This window comes from Gymnodraco acuticeps, unplaced genomic scaffold (genome assembly GCF_902827175.1).
Source record: "Gymnodraco acuticeps unplaced genomic scaffold, fGymAcu1.1, whole genome shotgun sequence".
Classification (NCBI taxonomy): Eukaryota; Metazoa; Chordata; class Actinopteri; order Perciformes; family Bathydraconidae; genus Gymnodraco; species Gymnodraco acuticeps.
The window spans coordinates 97,449-120,580 of NW_022992265.1; the positions used below are offsets into that span (position 1 = coordinate 97,449).

A 23,132-nucleotide genomic window follows, 5' to 3' on the forward strand; every position below is an offset into this window, starting at 1 on the left:
TATGTGTCTGAACCTCTCTTTAGTGGTTCATTAATAAAAACCGATATTTCAACGTGTGCCTACTTTGTTCATGTACTGTTGAGGTTAATTTCAGTAGTTGTGTGCTATATCAGGGGTGCACATAACTTTTTTGCCCTGGTTCTCAAAGGAGCACCTGGAGATATTGCTTGGTGCTCATCCTTAAAATGAAATAAACCGTAACTTTTGAGGGGGTCTTGACTTTATTTGCCAGACACACGGCACTGAACACACATGCAGAGGTGCACACAGAACACACATGCAGAGGTGAACACAAGACAACATTAGCACGACCAGTAATCCTACAAGCATCACTACCCTCCTGACTGTTCTCCTCACTGTCTTCCTCTATGTCAGACATGGTAGCTGATGATGTAGGCCTACTACTTTCTCTCTGGTTGAGTCTGCGATTAGATACTTGATTCCACAAGTCAACAGCTGGTTTTTGGTCGAAAGTCTCTGTTGTCATCTTAGAAAAGTGGATGTAATCAAATAAGTATGTGAACATAACCAATAGCCTACTATAGCCAATAACAAATTAATGTAACTTATTTTATTTGTGTTGTTCATTCATATCTTATTTTACCTTAACATTTATTTATTTATGCATTTTTTTTTTATCTCTCCAGTTTTAAAGGATATTTTTGGTTACTGTCCTATAGTATACATTGAAATGATTTAAAACCTGTTTATCCCAATAATTACAAAGGAGTGCCTTGAAAATATGTGTTTACATAAATTGTGACCAAACCGTTTGAATTTAGACTAAGAGTCCTTTACCTCACTGAGCTGTAGTTAACTCATCAGCCTCTCAGTCTGACTGGAGAGGACTCTCCCTCCACATTATTGTAGAAACATCTTCTTCTTATATTCGTTAGAGCAGCTAGCACGACACCAGATTATAATAACAACAGCGCTGGTACCACCCTCCCTCGCTCACTCGCATTTTGTCTATGAGCTGCGGGCGCCAGATAAGCCAACATCCCCCATTTTCATCACTTACAGCGCCCATCATACAGGGCAAATGAAACGTGGAACCGGGGTGAAAAGGGTGTTACATTTACTTAATTGTGAATATTGTTACATCAAGGCCGAAAATTAGGATGAGACCCAACGGTCAAAATGTTTTTTTTCCCTCCCAGAACTGCCAGCGCAGCACCTCCCCAGATCTGGCGCCCTAGGCGAACATCTAGCCAGCGCTACGGGCCGGTCCTGAGTTCATATCATGGTTCATATGCAACTCGCAGATATCTTTCTCTCTCATCTCTCCTCTATTTTCTCTTTTCCCTTCTCTCTCTCCCTCTCTCAATGTTGGTACGCAAATGCGCTTTGTTTCAAATGACCCGGTGCTCTTTTTTTGGCGGAGGTGCGCATGCGCACCAGTTATGTGCAGCCCTGGCTATAATGTATTTACAAAGTGTGAAGAGGAGGCAACTTTAGAATAGGGAACATATTCAGGTCAATTAGAGTCAAACTACTAGCTTATTGGTTATGAACAAGACTTCACTTTAGAATAGGGAACATGTTCTTAGATATAAATAGCTAATTTTGAGTTATTTAGACACAATTAACACTTGTAGTTTCATGTCTTGTTCCATAAGAATAGATTATATTTGTTAAGTGTTATTATGGGAGAATTACTATTCTTGTGGTACTACTGCCTTATTAGGCCCATATTGGGTAGTTTTAAGACCAAAACTCATGTAAAATAAGTTCCTTACTTGCAACAAATAAGCACTAATTAGAGGGTTAATGAGGAAAAACTCTCAACTAATGGCTTATTACTTGTAGAATATGGTCATGTAGAATAAGGCATTAATAAGTGTTTTATAATGACTAATAAAGAGCCAATATACTGCTAATATGCATGTTAATTAACAACTAGTTGATGGTTAATTTGTGTACCTTAATATAAAGTGTTACCGATTTAGATAATCATTCTTTGGGTAAGCATGATCAAAAACTTTTTTAGGAAATCTGTCTCAATATATTCAAACATCTGTCACACTTACTATAAGCCTGAAATCACACCCTCTATATGCCAAACCCTTTGAATTTTGATAAGGAGACAGGATACAAACTACACATATTAGTCACACCAAGAGAAAAAAACATTGATAGCTTTTCATGGGCATTGGCAATTTGGAATGTTTGAAACAGAATTTCAACACAAAAGTATAACTTATTGTAGCTTATTAGCTATTGCCCAACACCTGGGCCCAGTGGTCTTGTTACAGTTCCTGCACACTTTCCATCTCCAATTCTAAACAAGCCCCAGGTGATACCTCACAGTATGTTAGCCAACAAGATAGATCTCCCAAAATACTCTTGTTGTTCTGCTAATTGGCACAATGTTTTATTTATTGGTATGCGAGTAACACCAAGCATGCCCATTGTGCTTCTGAGGTGTATGATAATGAATTCTGTTCATTTTTTTATTTATTTTTTTAAGTTTCCATGGTAACAATATCCCTTGAAAATTACTTGTGGTAGTTGTCAGCAGTTATTGAGTAAATGGTTCTCCAACTCGGGGAATGATTGGCGCCGGAGCAACTTAATATTCTTTCACTGATTGTGTCCCACTGTATGTTAGTCAGATTCAGCCAATTACTTGATTGTTTATACTGACTGCATGATTGTGTAAATCTTCTCATTACAGTAAACATACAAAATAAAACACATTCCAAATCTAATTCATTGTATAAGGCTCGAGTCAAACTGTTTTAAAGTGTGTGCAGTGTTAAATTGTTTGGTTTCTGTTAAGATTTCGGCTTTCATTCATCAGTTTTTTGCTCATAAGACAATAAGATGTATGTAATACAGGTTTTATATGCATTTGATCATCTAAAAAAAACATCTTTGCTGGCATGAATATGGTATGTTGCCAATTAGACAACATGGTATATAGACAGATAGATGTAGAAATGGATGGCTGGTTTAAAGAATAAGAACAAATAATAAACAGCAAACATACTGTGTGGTCCTTTGTTCAGGAGCAAAGTACTTCTAATCATATAAAAAAAACTCCATTATCATCATCATTTCGTCATCATGATTGTCCAACACCACATGCTCAAAACAGCCACAGACAATCTCGTTGGGATTTCAAAATAACATTCTAGAGGCTCTGTGAAACCTTTCTGGCAGAAAAGAGACAATTGATGTGATTGTTTTGCTTCCAGCAACGACATGTTCACCAGTCGGTCTACCACATGCAGGGGATAAAGCCACCTCCATAATCCACACTGCCAACACAATAGCAGACAATGACAAATCTGTGTTGTAGGGTGATTATTTACATCAGCCATCAGAGTAAATGGATTAAAAAACACATTATATTTGATATAAATATGTGAAAATCCAGCTGGAAAGCCATACACAACCTTTTATCATTTGAATATGTGAATAATCATGTTTTGTTGGTAAAAGCTACATACAAACAAAATCACAAAAGACAAATGTAATTTCAACTGTTGACCGGCTCCAAGCAGTTGGGTGCCGAGATGTTACAAAAACAAAGTTTGTCGAAGCTTCCCTTAGGAATAAAGGGAAATTGTTACAAAAACTCCCTTTACATGTATATGCAGTCAGAATGATTTAAAGTGAAATAAGTTGAACTCATTCATTTATATATTCTAAAGTTGCACCTTAGATAAAGTACATTAGGGCTAAATATCACGAGACAAGGCTTTAAGACTAAAATATGAAACCTTAAAGATTGTATTTCCCTGCTTTTCAGAGAAGCTTTTATGTTACATCCAGCATCAATTGACTAAAGTAACCTCACACCAGTTCACTTCACATCACTGACATCTATAAATGATCCAAGCTCAGACTCCATGTCATCTGTGTCCTCAGGGCACTGTCTGTCGGCAACCCATAATCCAACCCTGCCAGACTGTTCACCTGTTCTACAAGCATAATGTTTTTTTGTACTTTCTGTATCTATATGTTGGCATATATCTGTTGCTCTCTGTTGCTTTGTTTCTGTGTTACTACATGTATATATATATGTTGTCTCCCAGCTTAGCTAAACTAACTCCACATGTTACTGTGATAATTCAACCTTAATTGCAAGAAGAATTACATTGATATAAATAGATATAATTTACATGGGGTCTGCCTATGTTTTATGGCCTTAATCACATTATAATTATTAAACTTCAATTAACATGTTATAAACTGAATAGAGGCAGGGAAAAGCTGCTGAACAAAACAGCACTCAAACTGCAACCTGTGTGAGGACTCTAAGGTCTGAACACAGCTATCAAGGGCAGTTTTTTAAGACAGACTACATTTTGAGCCGCTTTCATGCAGATTTGAAAGAGAACAGAGGAAAGAAACCTTTCTATTGTATAATGTGTGACTGAAATAGCACTGCACACAGTTATTTGCATAACAAAGGTGTCACTGCCTCTACGGGAAGTGTGGTTTGAAATATTCAGCTCGGGCAATTCAAGCACAGCGTCATTTTTGCTCCAGGTGGAAGACTTTCTCTACAATAAAGTACCATCAGATCTCCTTAAAATTTAAACCATTTGTTTATCAGGTGCCTGTTTATTAAACTTAAGGAAGTTAAATGGAAATCCCAACATCCCAGCCGAGTGTAGTCCATGCTTTGTAGTCGCAGAGCCTTGATCTTATTAGAGTTTTGTTAACAACTGCTGCTCACACTTGCTCCCAATACACATACTTGCTTACTGAGAACAAAAATAAAAGCCTAAATTAATATTCCAATCACATTTCTACCTCTGAGCAGGTTCACATGACACAGGATGGGAACAGAAGTTACTGCACTGCTCAACAAATGAAAGGTGAGAAACTCATTATTTCTGTTGCATAATAACTTGATTATGCAAGCACTTGTTAGTTTGTTACAAAAGAGCACACAACAGAGGGCACATAAACAATTTGTTTGTGTGTCACAGAAATGAATGTGTGTTGGTTTGTGTGCAAGGCAGTTTAGTGGTGTAACATCCTCTCGACTACAGATTACTTTGTGTTCAGAATCGATGGTCCTTAATTAATTTAAGGCAAACAATTACGTCTTTGTCTATACAAACAGATGCTTTGAAACAAATACTGTTCGATCAAACAACCCCAATCCCTTCTTCATTTACTGGCTTTAATTCATCTCAATAATGCCAACACTAGTTTCCACTAAAATGATGGTGATCAAGAAACTGGGTATCTGCTTTCTGGAACAGATGGTGCTGTATAGTTAGGATTTGATAGTATTTGATCAAGAAAAAACGAATTTGTTTGTCACACCACAGAAAAAGACCCACACAGTTTTAATGATCTTTAAAGAAAATGTTTCAAAATGTTCAAACAATAGGAAAATAATTCTCTACCCTGCAACACTGGAGGTGTGTATGTGTAATGGGTACAAATAATTTAATTTCCAATCTCTGCTAGATTTTCCAATTTTACCACATGTGTAGAGTGAAATGAGCTATTCCACAGTGGTTCTTCTGCTCCAAACCAGTTATCTACACTTTCACAGCTCCAACCTGATCGACTGTAGTCTCAAAGCAAGTAACCACAGAGCCTATGATGACATCTGAAGTTAGTAATCCCAGTACACTCTGCGTACAAACAAGTGTTACTTGACTTCTGATGAAATCTGGACAATATATTAGCTTCTACAAACAGTAATGTTCCTGCGGTCATTTCAAAAGCAGTAAAAGCTGGCATACCCAACTGTTAGATGTACAGAACTTTTCCTCAAGGTTTCATGGTAATGTGATGAACATGAAGTGATCCATTAACAACAGTGGGAAGAAGATAAGGCTGACTGAGCCGCTTATAACTCCAATCAGCCTCATCTCACGCAGCATAACCTTGAGCAACACATCCTCACTCCCAGGTCGGCCTATGTTGACGTTATGTCAAGTTCCCTGTCGGCTTTTTCCAACGCAAGGGGGGGGGCCTTAGCGTCCATTTTCAACGCAAGGGGGGGTTCCTTAGCGTCCATTTTCAGCTTTCCGGGATGTCCATATGCTTCTATAGACGCTCATGGAAGCACGGCATTCGTTTGTGTCGGCTGCCCTTAAAGGCAATGTGAGCGTCCATTCTCATTGGATAACGGAGAATTGTACACCCGGAAGTAAGTATTCCCCTTACTGTCGATTGATTTTACAGTGATATCTGCACTACTCATCGACTAAAAAACACCAGATTATCCTTGTTAATTACACAACATTGATTGGTTTAAATTGTGTGCAATGCTTTTGTATTTTTCCCCTTCGATTCGGAGAAACAAATATGTTTTCGGAGTAAAGGATGGCAGAAGACACTACACTACCCAGAATCCCCAGCTATCGTTTGGACTACACCATGTGCTCTGTTTGACATCACGTGATCTTCAAATTTCTCCCTGAAGAAAAAAAAAAACATGGCCGAACTTCGTTTTATTCTCGATGGAAAATGCCTATTTTAAAGTTAGTTTGGCCATTAAAATGCGTTTTGATGTCATTTGATGCGAGAAATATGAGTTGTTATTTCAGATTATGTGTGCAGTGGATGTACATGATCTTTAGTTTGCTAGTTATTACGAAGATTACTTCAGGAAATTGCGTCCATAACGTTTTCATTGTTACCAAGGTGGTTGCTAGGGACGCTGCTATCGATATTATTTCTGTTATGTTGTTTAACTGTTTAATGGTGTTATCTTTATTGCTACCCCCTTCCCCGTCAATGTATAGTGTTGGTCCACAGCGAAAACATATTAGTTTAACAAAATCCGCATCTAAAGATAGCCTACGTTATTTTCCCCTGTGCAATTCCAGTCTCACATCTCACAGCACATCGTCATGAACAAATAACGGAAACAGACCGAAAACATTGAAAAAAAAATACAATAATACTTTATTCCGAGTGTGCTTGCTTTTCTCTTTGGAAGTCATCACATAACGACATTGTAATACACGGTTCGGCTGCATTAAATATTACATATCTGCCGTAGTTCTGTATTTATAGAGCCCTGATGAGAAGACTTCTAGACAAACATGAGGAACTGAAAACGTGACGTGGATCATAAATATATCAGCCATTAAACAACATCTTACATTTCTTTTCACACAATACGTCTCCTTGCAGTATCAACACTAATTCGGCTGACTTTTATATTTGATCCAATTGGTAGATAGGCTGTATTTACACCATAAAGGTGCACAGCTGATATAAAGGGACACCTAGTGGTTAAAGCATGTTATTGAATTTCATTATTTGTATCATTAGATATTAATAGGATCCCTATAAAGTATATTAATTACTCGTTATTCTCTACTAATAGTCCATTAAAGACTGTATATAATGACTATTTTGCACATCCCTTTCAAGATTTCAAGATTTTCTAAGGTTTATTGACATATCATATAGGCCTACACAACTATGGTGTAGTTATGCATTGAATGAAAAACTTGGGTCGCAGGTTCCTCAATAGTGCATTACAAGACATCTATCAATATTTGTGCGTACCTCCAGCAATGTTAACTATGTTGAAGCACTTATTTTAACTGATATTATACATAATGTATTATACTCTTATAAGATGTATGTAGATATTTCATCTCCGACCTTGTCAGGTATTGAACAATCAATAAATAAAGAACACAGAATTGTTGAATATAAAACACAGAATTTGTGTGATTATACTAAATTATTTATAAATAAACACCACTGCATATTTAACTGTTACACATGCTGATGTAACGCAAATGTTCCAACTTGAGATCAATAAAGTATATCTTATCTTAAGCTGATCGATGGCTACTGCCATATTTGCAAAATGTGCCTCTGAACCTTAACAAGTGCATGTTTCAGGCTTATCAATTAATGTAATGTAATGTAATGTTATCAATTAACAACAGGGGTCACAAACATAAGACCAGCTGTTAAATAAAGCTCTTCTGACCTCAATTTTCACCCATTTATTAATTATATGTTTTAAATGTGAGTGTTTCCTATCCCCTAAACCTCCAGGGATGTACACAGTTTAATACTGGCAACTTCTTATTATGGGAAATACGAAAACGTCTTTTAAAACTACAACTCCCAGTAGAGACGTGCCATAGATACAGAACATGTTGCGAAACAGAATAGCCAGCATTTGTAGTTCTGGGGACAGGGTGGGGGAGGGGGGACGCGGTGGACCCGTTCAAATCCAGTTTTGGACAGTCTGCGTGGTTCCATCCCATTTCAAGTGCTGTTCGAGGCTCGGCGTAACCCTCGGAGCACACTCTCCAATCACAGAGCTTGAGGACTATCACGGGGTTTGTCAAACAGAGCACATGGTGTAGTCCAAACGATAGCTGGGGATTCTGGGTAGTGTAGTGTCTTCTGCCATCCTTTACTCAGAAAAAACATTTGTTTCTCCGAATCGAAGGGGAAAAATACAAAAGCATTGCACACAATTTAAACCAATCAATGTTGTGTAATTAACAAGGATAATCTGGTGTTTTTTAGTCGATGAGTAGTGCAGATATCACTGTAAAATCAATCGACAGTAAGGGGAATACTTACTTCCGGGTGTACAATTCTCCGTTATCCAATGAGAATGGACGCTCACATTGCCTTTAAGGGCAGCCGACACAAACGAATGCCGTGCTTCCATGAGCGTCTATAGAAGCATATGGACATCCCGGAAAGCTGAAAATGGACGCTAAGGGCCCCCCCTTGCGTTGAAAATGGACGCTAAGGCCCCCCCCCTTGCGTTGGAAAAAGCCGACAGGGAACTTGACATAACGTCAACATAGGCCGACCTGGGAGTGAGGATGTGTTGCCTTGAGATAGACTCTATTATGCTGCCCCGCTATTCACTTGGCTCTCGCCATATAATGTCAAACTGTTAAATCTGAAGTCAGATTCCTGCTTGATTACGCTTCCAATATTTGAATGGCTGGCTTAGCACTGCTCTGAGTCTTCTTAATTAGGGATAAGTCCAATAAATAGTAGCGAAACATCCCCTGCTGCCGAAGGCCACATCAATGAGTCTCTATCTACTAACCTGAGGTCACTAATGGTGCTCACGGACAAGTGCACGTTCTCCATCCATCTGGTTTCCTTAGTCGAAAAATATCTTGCAAAATGATGCCAAATGTAATGAGAGATGAATCCATTTAATTTCTCCCTCCTATTGCTAACATGAAGTTTTCAATAGATTTGTTTATTTGTTTATGTTAAACTGTGACCAAGGTGGTGTGCTGGCTTTGACACGATATCAATTTGGGAGACTTTTTACTGTCGCTGTTAATTGGACAGGGTTGGATTTTTTTGTGTGTGGGATGTATTTGTGCGAGCGTATTTATGGACAGCACCCGTCTGTTGTCTTGACACCCAGCTACTTGCCAGCAGTGCTAGGTTAGTTCATTAGCAGGCAGAGCTAATAATGAGCGCTTGGATACACTTTGAGCACAGCAGGCCTTCCACCAACACAGCAACAAGGACGACACAAGCTTAAAAAATGTTCATTCTCTATGGGGACATCCTACAGTAAATAAGGAATTATAAAGCACTGTGACAGAAGTCTCCTGTTTGTGTGAAAGTTTGTTTTTGAGGCGCTAAGAGGTTTTGCCACCTCAAATCTGTGGTGCGATTTTCTGCCAAGCTGTTACCCAGAATTTGAGTAAATTACCCACACAGCAGTGATTCCTTCCCGTGGGCCAGCCATTCCATTGTTTATGTTGGCAAGCAAATAAATGAGCCTCTGAACACCCACAAGTCTGACACTGTCATTAGAGCAAACACTGCTGCCCGTTCAAATTGAAGGTGAATAAGTGTTTTTTTCCTGCTGTGTGGGTTGTATGAATGCCTACTGACTGCACATATTTTCATGTGTCAAGTTTTAAGGACCTGGAGCCATCTAGGCATACGTACCTTTTGTTTAATTTCACTGAAGAGAGCTAAAAACAAATATGAACTTCTCATTGTTTTCAGAGATTTTTAACATGAGCTGAGTGTTTGGTTCCCCATACTAGATCTCACTTGGTGAAGATATTAGAGCTAGTGTATATTATGTAACTGCAGATATGTAAAAATACATTGCAGTACAGAAATTCCAAAATATAGATTTGAGATAATTTAAATAACATAGAATACAATGACTTTCTGACAGTATTTTGTTATTAGATTTTTAAAAGCAATCAAATAATAATGTATGTATCCACCTCAAAGATCTGGTCAGGCTATAACAGAACAATTACATTATGAGAGAATGTAAAAAAGGATTTATAAAAGTATAAATTAATAAATTCAACGATACAAGAATGCACAAACGGAGAGACCACAATTCTGTTGATAAAATTAGGTATCGTTTAAACAAATCATTTCACAGAACAGTCTCGAAAGGGACCCCTTTTTGAGGGAGATCTCAAAGAATCTGTGCAGCAACAAGGAGCATGCTAGTAAAACATATTCCTCTTTAATAACATATACAATAATCGGATGTTTATAGCATACCATTGCTTTTTACATATTGTGTTCCGCTCGACATGCAAATGCATGGGTTGCAAAGGTTGAATCAGATTGATATGACTCCGGTTCCTGGGCGACAGTGCTGTGCGTCCTCTGATCAACACTGATAATGTAAAAAAAATGTCGTGCTCACGAGATACTAACCCGTTATCCCGACTTTTATTTTTTTCTCTCTCTCTTTTTTCTTTTCTTTTTCGATGTCCCTTTAGGGGCTCCGTAAAAATAATCTCCTGTAGGAAAGAAAGTGTAAATATAACAATTTAAAACAGCATAAATACTGTGGAATTATTACACATTGCGCAACCTGTTTCTGGTTATTTCTTTATTTTTCCATTGAAATTGTATATTTAATTCTCCTTAATTTACAATTGTATTTATTCAATAATGTATTTCCTTACACAGTTTTGTCTCTTTTAAATGTAATGTGTGCACATGCAAGAGCAGGCTGCAATAATGCAGTAAGGCAGCGATGCTCCACTCCAGTGGGAAGTTGTTGTTTTTCATATTTCATCTCAGGGTGTGGTGAAAGCTAAGCAGGCGTCAAGCTGTCGAAAAGCTACAGAACTCAAATCTCTTTACACTTGTCCTGCTTCCAGTCACTGCCTCGCTCCTGCTAATGTCAGTCACAAAACCAGACAAGCCTCGACTTGACTGCCAAACGCATTCTCCCAGCTACGGTGATTAGTGACAATTCAGACAATAACATCCTTAGCATATAATTGGAGAGCAGCGAAAACTAAGTGACTCTGTCAAAGATAAAACTGGTGACCAGTGGGACATGTGGCATTAAATGTGAAATGAAATCATTAGTTACGCCTAAGCGACTCTCTGCACAGGCAGCAGACAGGACTAAAAAAAGAGCAAACGCATGACACATTATAACCCTCTGCCTCTCAAAGAAATCTTCTAGCAAGGAAAAGGACCTGTGAGTTTTAATGAAGATAATACTGTATGACTTTTAATAAGGGGAGAATCATCTCCTGACTGCTGTTCATCACAGAGGAACGGCCATCCACAATTAACTACCACTCCTAAATTGATACCACATGTGAAACCTGATTATAAAAGAACAGTAGCTTAATAGAAAAAACAGATATTTGCATACATTCCTTGCAGATGCCTCAGGGAAACTGTATAAAGTCATTTAGCCATTCATGTTGCTGCCTTCACATTGGAGGGTTAACCATTCAAACAACATCGCTTAAAAAGGTTAGGAGTAAAATAATCCACATAGCCACATGCTGGCAGGGGCTGAGAAATGTCATCAGCATACTAATTAATACTGCACTGTCTGTTAAGGGTTATTTGGTCAATATATTTCCTCAATTAACCTCTGAGCCAACAAGGCTATATTTGATCTGGCAGGCATGCATTCGTACTGCTAAGATTCCTTAAATACCTCCTGTAACATTAAAGTCCTCAGCAGTCAGACCATAACTGCTCTATAGCAACTGTGTCCATCTGTCAAGCTAGTAAGAATGTCGGTTGAATACAAAAACATAACATAAAAACAAATTCAGGGAAGTGGTTGGAAGCGGTTGACCCAGGTTAACTAACATAATTATTATCAATTATAGTATTTTATACATCTTGAGAAGATCGGATCACGCTCTGATGTCAAAATAAACCTTTTCACAGCAGACCTTTTAAATATTTGGTATGAAAAGCCCAGGTTTTACAAATAAGACTAACTCTGTTACACAGTACAATTTCCCCATTAAGTCATGACAGCGAGTCAACAGGCATAATACCAGGACCCCAAAACGGAATCAGCTAAGTGGAATTACCAATTTCTACCTTATTAACATCTGTGCTGTTCTCCAACACACTACCTTCTTGTTGTGTTTTGGAAATGTTTTCAGATTTTCTTATTGTTGATATGATTATTATTTTATGTTCATGTGTTTTTTCCCTTGACCCTGAGAGGATTCCTTAAACTCCCTCAAAGAGCAACGCTTTTTCACCAGATCTCTCCTTGAAATGAAAAATGACTTGGCGTGTTTCTGGCTCATCTTCTGGGAGAAGTTCAAAAGGCATTAATACATCCATCTATCTCTACAAGCTTTGTACAACTTAACTCTAAGTCTAATTTTGTCACTACTTACAGGGTCTGGCAGCTGATAATGGCTGCTTATGTGACACTGAAATTCGCCATCTTTCTCCCTGTTACTTTAAAGTGTCAGAAAGGAAGCACTTCAGCAAACTCAGCAGCTGAAGGTTAATTATGTGTCACTCATAGTCCATCCATGTGTTTGTTTTAATTCATTAAATGGAATGTGTCAGAAAAAATATCACTCGTCACCGGCTTGAGTTTCAATATCAGGATACATGTATTTATTATCCTTGCAAGAATGGAAGTAGTCATCACATACAGAGCATATGATACAACTAGTTCCCGAACAGTGTCCTTCAGATGCCTGATACAAGACAGGGTGTTACACAGTCACAAGATACATGTATACCGGTTCAAAGCAGTATTCTGGCATTAGTTCAGATTAGCTAAGGCGTGTATACAGTGTAAGCAATAAACATGACAGTCATATGCCTATCTCCCTAGGGGCTGTGTCATCATGTGTAATCGTTGGAACATAGCTATGTTCAACACAGTGTCTCATAAGCTTCTTCTGGTAATCATACATCCGGTTACGTACACAGTTACAGTTAGGCCTTTGTTATCATGTGCTACTCTGATATTGAAAGAGTACATTCAGTATTTTCCCAACAGAATGGAAATAATTCCTCTGGCATTTTTCATGTTAAGATTCAGCAGTACCACCTACCCATATTTGCATGCAGCAATGGAAAAGTATGATTGATGCAATCAGCTTTGAGATCTGGCTCAGGGAAACAAATATACAGATGGGTGACAACTTAAAGGAAATAACCATTATCCATCTTATTCGTAGGTTGCGTTCCAATTGTCAGTTAACCCTAGGAAAGTTTCTAACTGAGTGAAATGACCCGGAAGTACCCAAGTGGCAACCATGATAAGAGATAATGAATTCTCGAGATGATAGGAAAGGAGCTTTGGAACTTCCTTTATAACCTCCTTTAGCTTAGTAAACACTGGACCTTTCTTTACGAAAGGAAAGGAGAAAATGCTGCCCCAAAAGTGTAAGTGCAGTCGGATTCTCTGAAGCCCGGTCGTCTATTCCTAAATCATTTTGAAACTATTCCTTAACCCCGTGACGTTTCTCACAGAGGTCAAGAAATAGTGGTTAGGAAAAGAGGATAGGTGCGTTCTTTTGTGCAATTTGACCGCAACCCTAGTCCCATTATACCTTGTGAGAATGATGCACTTCCAATTATTCCTTTACTAAATGTGTGTCTATGAGGGCGACAGGTGCTTCCTTTTCCTGAAACTTTTTGGGAAATAAATGATGTGCGAACACTACCTGTACCTGTCACACTTCAAATGGGATAATGTGATCCTCCTTCTACCAAGGGATTGGGTTGGGGGGGCTAAGCTACAAATAAAGCGGATAAAGTGTATTAAAGCAGCTTTAATGCTAGCTGTATAGATTATTGAAACCTTTAGAACTACACTAGAGGGATCTTCATGATTCTTTTATAATACAATGTTAACAATTATGAAAAAGACAGATCTAGGAGTGCGATTGTGAAGCAGTTTAAGGTAAACGAAAGCCTTTAAAACCACATATCGATTTTATCCATGTGAGACGCTTGTAAACGCAGGTGTGTGAGGGGCTAATGAGACCCCCTGTTAAGCTAACAGCACTCACTTGGACACCAGGGAGAAGGCCTCTGCGCAGACAGCGGGAGATGGCACCAGCTTTATCTTCACGTGTTCTGCGGCAGCCTGGAAATGTCCCCGTGTTACCTTCTCCAGCACGGAGGTCAGGGTGTCCACATCTCCAGACTTTGAGCTCGGGTCTCCACCTGCTGTGTCCAAAATGTTCCCCCCATGCACCACTAGCAGCAGCACATGCGTCTTGCATTTTCTCTGCAAAAGGGTTCAGGTTGTAAAAAGGAAAAACATAGGAAGATAAAAGAAGGAGTGTTCAAATCAAATCAAATCAAGTTTTATTTATATAGCACATTTATAAACGATTTTTGGTCGAGCCAAAGTGCTTGTTACATATCAGAACTGTGGGTATTTGTATAGGGTCTGGGCTTCATAATGATCCTACCTCTATATCCTCCAATCCATCAATGCTGCTCTGAGGGGCACAGCGAGGACCTCCCAGCTGGTAGAGACCCTCTGCATTAGATGAGAATCAGGAAATGGCAGGAAGGAAGGAAAGAGGGCAGAATAAAGAGAGAGAAAAGGGGAAAAGAAAGCGTCACTGCAGGAGCCACTTCAGCCAGATGCACCAGTATCAGAATCATAAATGGATATTGATCAGTAAATATGGTCAATATAACTAATGGCTCTTCATCTCTCTTCATTCCTACTCCAAACTGGGTGATGGGTCTATGTGCCCTTAGGCTTAAATGGCATAAAAATGTGATTCAGAAGTCAATACAGGGAGTAAACATAGTTGTTTCACTGCTGCGGCATCTATAGCCATCACATGTTATTGGGTTTTGGCTTCTCAGGCAGAAACAACAATGGACTTATTTTCTAAAGACTAAGGATTGATTCGATTAGAAGCATCTCTCGCTTACTCTCTCTCTATGGTGCAGTGTTTCATGGGAATCTGGCCAAACTGATTACCCTCTCCGGAAGCCCCTCTATGCTGTCATATTATTCCTGAGCTCTCTCCTGTCTCTCTTTCTATTTCTTTCTCCAGGCTCAAGTTGTTGTTTACTTGGCTTCCTCGTCTGGGGCCGACTGTCATGGGAGGATCTCACAGGCTCACACACAGTCATCTCCCTTCTACTCCGTTTCCTAGCCCACAGCTCTGCCTCCGTCAGCCTGCTTGTCTAGAACAGCTCAGCATGCACAAGGGACTTCAGCACACTGCACTATTTTGGTCACAAAGTAACAGAAAATCAATGGAAGCAGGTTTTCTTTCTTCTGAAAGAGCAAGTTAGGGCACACAAATTCCGCCAAATGCCGTGTAAAGTATTTAAGAGTGGAAACTGTGTTGTGGGTTTTCACAGTGAGCTGAAAAACTAGTTTGAAAAGAAAGTGGGGGTTGTTATATGTTTACTGTGATTTTAGAAAAACAAAGACACTGTTGGACAAGTTTTATATTGAGCAGCAACAATTATAACAATAATTGTAGCTTAATGTGTGAAAAATAACTATATCTCAGCTTTTGGGGACACCAAACTATTTTAGCGACATCCAGCGTAGTGAATTTCTGAAACTCATACTAATATTTAAGGATCATAAATCAGTTGTACCTTTCACTTTAAAGTAATCATGTTCATTAAGGGCTATACAAATATGTTCATATGTAATCACATATGTAATCACAAGAAACTATGAGAATTATATAATAAAGAAGACACTCTCTTAAACACTGCCAATTTGAAGATCCCTTAATCTTAATAAAATTCACTAGAACATGTTCTGTCTGCCAATCTGTATCAAACAGCTGCATTCAGCAGATTGTAGGAAAGACAGTCAGAGGAAGTGGCAGAGCTTCGCTCACCTCATCATTTGTGTGAGTAGCACACATGGGCTTCTAGTGGATCCAACTATAGATAAGAAATTTCTCTGATATTGGAGGTATCCGACAAAATCTGTTGCCTAGGCTCAGTACAATAAACCAGCTTCCTGCAGTTTCAAGGCCGATAGAAAAACTATTCTAACAATCCATAAGATCATTTTTTTTTTTTATTTCATGTGCTTTCCCTAAGATGCTAATTCCTGACAGTCAATACGTGCTTTATGAAGCTTAGTGGTAGTTAGCAGCTGTTTATCAGCCCCCATTCTCTTCTAATAATTGACCTTACCTAGAGAGCACCCTTTTGGAAAGGCAACAATGGCGCAGTTCAGCAGCCTCATGGCCATTTCCAGTGGCTCAAAGCCCAGAGAGGCACACACTCACTGCAGGTATACAAAGTGCATCTGTTATGTACTGCAGTCTAAAATATTTGTAAGCTTATCTATGAGAGAGAAAGAGAACATTGGAGGGGTTGTGAAGATGAAAAGGCTCTACATGGAAGTAGGAGAGTTGAATAAGAGAGGATGACATTGATTTATTGATCCAAGTCTGTTAGTTTACTCTTGTCATTCTGTCTGTGCAACTATGATACACAATGTAATCTCCCCATCAAACCAAGGGTTGTCTTTTTGCCACGTTCATGTTCATGTTCACGTTCATGCCACGTTTTTATTATTTGTTTCCTCTCAGATTTTCGACCACAGGCAAAAGCCTGCATTCATCATAGGGGAAGATGGAATATTTATCTTACCAGGGAATACAAACATGAATAAATTGCCTGAAAGTTTCCTGCCTGCTGGAGTGTGAACTGACTCATTAGAGAGCTACAGTGAATTATTAGTTTTCCTGGAAAGACACACAAAGAACATACATAGTACATAGTACATAGTACATAGTTGTGGAATGATTATCAATATAAACAATATGGTGTTAGACATATCATATTTCCTGTAATCAGAGGGCAACCAGCTCTTTACATTATGGCATGGAGTATCTTTATGGAAATGACCTGCTGTGGTCATAAGTTGGAGCACCTCTTGACCTCTATGCCAATCATTTAATTTACATGACTGTTATGCCCCACCCTTTGGCAACTCTAGGAAGCAACTTTCTCACCAACAACTGTCCACCCAACCAAAATATATCACAGAAGAAACCTCTTAATGTCCAGATCATAAGCACTCGTTTGACAAGTCTCTGAAAAACATCACTTCACTGAGCATGTCATTTGCACTCCAGTCAAGAACATAACAAAATATGCTAAGTGCACCCAGCACTGCAACCAAGACTCCTCTTCAAGGCTCAATGTGAAGCGGCCGATGTATTATCCTCATAACTTTATCAGCAACATAAAGTGCATGCTAGAAACACACAGTGTCCACGGATGTAAGGAATGGATGCAACCGATCTTCATGGATGGAAGAAAAGCAATCTATTTTTGTAACAACAAATTGTGGAATTCTTTACTTTTTTTGAGAAAGGTCCCCAGTCCCCGAGCACATGTTGATTGCATGGGTTACAGAACCATAAGAGTTTCTATACTTAAGATATATGTAAATAATTTACCTGGTAAGATGATAGACATTTTAAAAAGGGAGGTGAAGAAGTCATGTATCACTTGATTGGAAAGTGTGTCATGTTAAGTAGCACAAGGTTAGGGATCTCATTTGGAGGTGCGCTGCCTCCTGACTGGCTAAACATCCCCCTCTGACCCCTGGCACGGTGCAGGCATGCTAACACACTCAGCCATCTGCTCACTGCTGCTGGAATCAGAGTATGTTGTGTTGCCCTACTGCGAAAAGACCCCAGGAGACGCCACCAGCTCCACTGCATGACAAACCTGCCGACACACACACATGCACACAGCACAACTCACTCATAGACATTTATACATTCAGTGAAACGCACACACAGTCTATCGCTAACTGATCCCAGCTGCGCACTGTCTACATGCTGCTGTACTGCAAGATGTCCTCCTACACACACTCAACAAATCCTTCTAAAACAGTTTGTATCTTACGAAAAGTAAACATTATTGTACGTTGTCCTATACATTTCCAGCAAGACGAGTGAGCAGGGTGCCAACGTAACCCCCTGCATCTTAAATAAGTAAATGTTGACTCGGACAGAGCTCTCCACGGAGGGGAACGTTTTTGCTATCCATTCAGACTTCCTCCCTGAGACGCTCTTTAAACTACGCCCCCTTACTTGTTTAAAGGCAGCTATGCAAGTCCTACAGATATGAATATATGAAAATGAGTGCCTTACTTTTCGTAGATTTAAGTATTGTGAATGAGAACAGCTAGACACACACAAATACAGCCGGTGTAAGTTTGGCAAGAGAGGCTCATTCAGTGCCTGTACCAAGGGGCATGCTGATCTTATATTCACCAAGCACCCTGGAATAAACATGTTTACAAATGTACCCTGAAATGTCATGTGAATAATTGATAACTGGTTGTCGCCCAAAACACTTAAGCTGGAGGTAAAAAACTAAATGTGAGAAAATAAAGACAGGAAGAATAGTTCAATGATTACTGGATTATTATCAGTGAAGTCAATACGCTAAAGGGTTTTTGAAGGATTTTGGAAAAGACAATTGTTAGCGAAGTAGTTTCTAATGATATAGCCCAAGGTCACATTTGTCTAAGAGTGGTTAATGGCTTTTGAAAAACACAAGTTACTATATCCTCAGACCTTTAATTCCTATAAGGAAAACTGCGCAAATAAATTACACTGATTGGAAATAAGAGCAGAAGTAAATTATTATGTGAAGCACTAGATGAAGGAAAGTAATTAATGCACCACATCACAGAAAGAAGTAGCTTAATGGAAAGACACAGTAAGGGTTTAGGGGCAATTGGCCTTTTTCTACCTCGCTACAATGACGTGTTGTAAGGCAATTCTGCAGCACATAAACACTTATGACCACAATCAATCAACATTTCTAAAGGGTTCAAGGGAAGTTTTGCTGACATAGGTGGCTTTCTGCACGTGTGTGTACCCTTTCATTTCAAACGTCTCTTCCCCCCATCTCCCATCCCACTCCTCCAGAGCTCCAGGCAGCAACAGAGTTGTTTGGGTGTGATTATATGCTCTCAAAGTGGGAACACAGCATTTCTTACTTTATATCTTGTCAGAACCACATACACACAGAAACGCAGACATGCACACACTTACTGTAATAGTCAGCACATAGAAACCGACTGTAAACATAAAAGATGAGGCAGATAGATACTCCTGACATCGAGTCACTTGTTATCATTTTCTCACCTCTCCCTCTTTTTGTGTGCTGTCTCCTATTATAATTCTGCTACTTTTATCTTTGCAGCCGTTTTAAGTATTTTAGTTTTGTTTTCGAGAGACAGCCATGCAAGAGAAACCTAGACGATTGTGCCTTTGTGAAGACCTTGTGCTAAATATGACCAAGGAAAGGTGATGTGTGTAATACAGATGAGTCTCTATCTTAAATGTATTTTTTCTTTCCACTTCTCTCTCCGCATGTGTTTCTGAATAGAGCCACAGGGTGCATGAAGAAGAGAAAGCTGTGGCACTCCACAGAGAATGGATAATACATGTCTCTCTGGGTCACTGGAAACTACATTCTCACAATAGAGGATATTATGTATGGTTTGTGTTGGGTTGTTGGGCAGGACTTATAACTACGTCATCCCTGCATGATTTCACTGACGCATTCATTTCAGTTAATGTTATCCCAGCTTGGCAGCCCACACAAAAAAGCAGCCGACAGTCGGAGTTAGTCGTTTATCATGGAGTCTGTCAATTAACAAAAAGAAAATATGCTTATGTAACAGCAGTTATTTCAGGTTAGACAGAAGTATACGGCACCAGTGAGTGAATTAAGTAGGGAAAAGATTGAGATAAAAAGAGCACAGCATAAATATGCCGATAAGAGTGTTAGCATAGTGAACAGATGGGGAGCCCGGAAGATGCTTGAGTATTGGCTGATGCTAGATCGCACAACGTCACAGGGAAGCAATGAAGAAGAAAGAGTGCAGCAGAAAAATAAGGAGCTGTTGTGCTCCTGGCACTCCTGTCTGTCACTATCAACGTTGCCTCCGTTGGGAGGGAAAGACTTTACAGTAGCCGGTGGCTTGTGGAGTTATGAATGTAGGAAGATAGAGAGGTGGAAATATAAGAACATGATGAGGTGATGCGATTGGAGGAGAGTCAAGGAGCAGCGAGGCCGGGGGCAAATGGGTGGTTAGAGAAGCTGAGGAGACCCATTAGGTTTCAGATATGACGATTCAACATGATAGTATCGCGCTTTATACTGTATACCTGCAACATAAACTGAGCAGACCATTCTTTTGGATGTACAAAAGAGAGGCTGAAAGCTCCACAGTTTTAGGGGAAAGGAGTCACTCATAGCAAGAAACTCAGAAGTAGCACCCAACTTCCGCTCTATGGAGATTCATAGTCTCTTTGTTCTTAATGTTTTGTTGGCGCACATGTGATAGCCATTTAGCTGTTTTGGATTACTCTCATCGCGCCATTAACATAATTCTCAGTAGCATCAGGCAGATGTTTCCTGCTATAACTCTTGATAATCCCCCTGAACACTATGATTTTACAACGCTACATGATTCTGTTTATGTTCCACTTTCGTTACTTTATCAGAGGATATGACCTCAGCCATTTGTAGTTGGTGGTGCTTTTTGAGATCTTCATTGCTGTTGCTATGCCCGTTTTCACCAAGCTAATCGATGTCTTTAAAATGCATGTGCCCCCGCAAGTGTAGGATGTAAACAAACAACTAAAGAACCTCAGCAGACATTCTCATATTTGTTTGCAGCACTGTGTTTCTATTTTGGTAGAGTTTGACTGTGCAGGAACATAAGTATGAGGGACAGGGAGTGCAGAGAGGGAGAATGCAATTACCAGTACACAGGGACTGTCCACTCCAAAAACGACAACTATAATTATAACTGGTAACATAATAATGTCAGAATCCACACTGATGAATAGTAACACAACAGTGGTGCCAACTGAACTGCACTGCATCTGTCTCTTTCAGAAACTGTCAGCTAGAAACGTTAAAATTGTGTATAGAAAACATTCTGTCATCTGTCATTTCATGTTTAGTCAGGTAAGTCTAGTCAGGTTTTCTTGTTACTTCACGTCCTGTCTGTCTATTTTATGTATGTCATCTCTAGTCAAGTCCCCATGTTTCATGTCATGTCTCGTTTTCCCATTTCCTGTTTTATTTTGTACTTACCTCTTGTCTTTCTCTTCAGGTCCTGTTACTTCCTCACTTTGGGTGTTTTTCCGCCATCGTCAGCGTCTGCCCCGCCCCTGATTGTTTCCACCTGTTCCCAATTCCCTCATGTTTAAATAGTCCTTGTCTCCCTTTCTCTTGTGCCAGTTCGTCGTGTTTCAGTGTGCTTCTATGTCCAGAGACCCAGCGTTAAACCAGAGAGGAGAGTTTTGTTTGTTTGAAATCAAGAAGTTTTGTTTTGTCCTCGCAAGAGTGATTTTTTGTTAAAACTTTGTTTTATTTTTTCTCATTAAAATATGAGTCGTCGCATTTGAGTCCAGTATTTTTGTACCCCGTTCTAACATCTTGGGTTGGAACTATTTTAAATAAGAATATAATTAGCATTATCTTCATATGAAAGGTCCTTTTTAAAAGGCTCAAGCTGAATGCTTGAAAGCAGTGTATGGGTATTAAAGAGTCCTGGAAACAGCAGTCTAGGGATTTTAGACCGAGGGATTTTAGACCGAGGGATTTTAGATGCCTTCAGACACCATATACAGTACTTCAAACCCTCCGTATAAGGTAACATATCCCCAGTCTTATTTAGCAGAGCTAAAGTGTTCGTACCAATGTCCCTTCTCCAATCCTCGACCCTTAAGTACGTGACCCAGTGTCATTCAAAATTCATTAAATGCACATGGAGGAGTCAAGGAGAATGAAGAGAGGAAACAGAAGAAAGAAGGCTTCCACGAAAGCAAGGATACACAGGTGCAGTCTATGAGGAAGTGTTATTGCTACATACACTGAACACAAATATAAACGAAACACTTTTGTTTTTGCTCCCATTTTTCATGAGATGAACTCAAAGATCTAAAACATTTTCTATATACACAAAATAACCATTTCTCTCAAATATTGTTCACAAATCAGAAAAAATCTGTGATAGTGAGCACTTCTCCTTTGTCGAGATTATCCATCCCACCTCACAGGTGTGGCATATCAAGATGCTGATTAGACAGCATGATTATTGCACAGGTGTACCTTAGGCTGGCCACAATAAAAGGCCACTCTGAAACGTGTATTTTTGCTTTATTGGGGGGGTCTGGGGGGGTCCAAAAACCAGTCAGTATCTGGTGTGAGGGGTAGGATTAGGGTTAGGGTTAGGGTAATGTTGTGAATTGAGTGGCCCATGGTGGTGGTGGGGTTATGGTATGGGCAGGCGTATGTTATGGACGACGAACACAGGCCACTCGATTCACAACATTACCCTAACCCTACCCCTACCCCTACCCCTCACACCAGATACTGACTGGTTTTCGGACCCCCCCAGACCCCCCCCAATAAAGCAAAACTGCACGTTTCAGAGTGGCCTTTTATTGTGGCCAGCCTAAGGCATACCTGTGCAATAATCATGCTGTCTAATCAGCATCTTGATATGCCACACCTGTGGGTGGGATGGATTATCTCGGCAAAGGAGAAGTGCTCACTATCACAGATTTTTTCAGATTTGTGAACAATATTTGAGAGAAATGGTTATTTTGTGTATATAGAAAATGTTTTAGATCTTTGAGTTCATCTCATGAAAAATGGGAGCAAAAACAAAAGTGTTGCGTTTATATTTTTGTTCAGTGTAACTAGAAATGTCATGACATGAGCCATAATAGGAAAAGAGCAAAATGTGGTTTCTGACATTTAGTATTAGAGACGTATTCATTGAGGTTACACTTCATAAATAAAAGCAGAATTAATTATATATATTTTGTTGAAAATATACATATAGAACTAAATACGATACTATACTATGAGGGATGCATTACGCATTAAGCCCAGTGACAAGTGAT

General features: G+C 39.3%; 1 protein-coding gene across 5 annotated transcripts in view; it reads right to left on the minus strand.

The window, feature by feature from the left end:
• Nucleotides 1-23,132, minus strand: part of pitpnm3 (PITPNM family member 3) — a 111,572-nt gene that overhangs the window by 35,460 nt on the left and 52,980 nt on the right. For all 5 annotated transcript variants that reach the window (XR_004568166.1, XR_004568165.1, XM_034207034.1 and 2 more), the window contains exons 4-5: nt 14,646-14,716; nt 14,238-14,458 (exon numbers count right to left, since the gene is read on the minus strand). Coding sequence is in view for 3 of the 5 variants with exons in the window: in XM_034207034.1 (XP_034062925.1) it covers nt 14,238-14,458; nt 14,646-14,716 (292 nt within the window). In the remaining 2 variants the exon portion in view is untranslated. The remainder of the gene's footprint in view (nt 1-14,237; nt 14,459-14,645; nt 14,717-23,132) is intronic.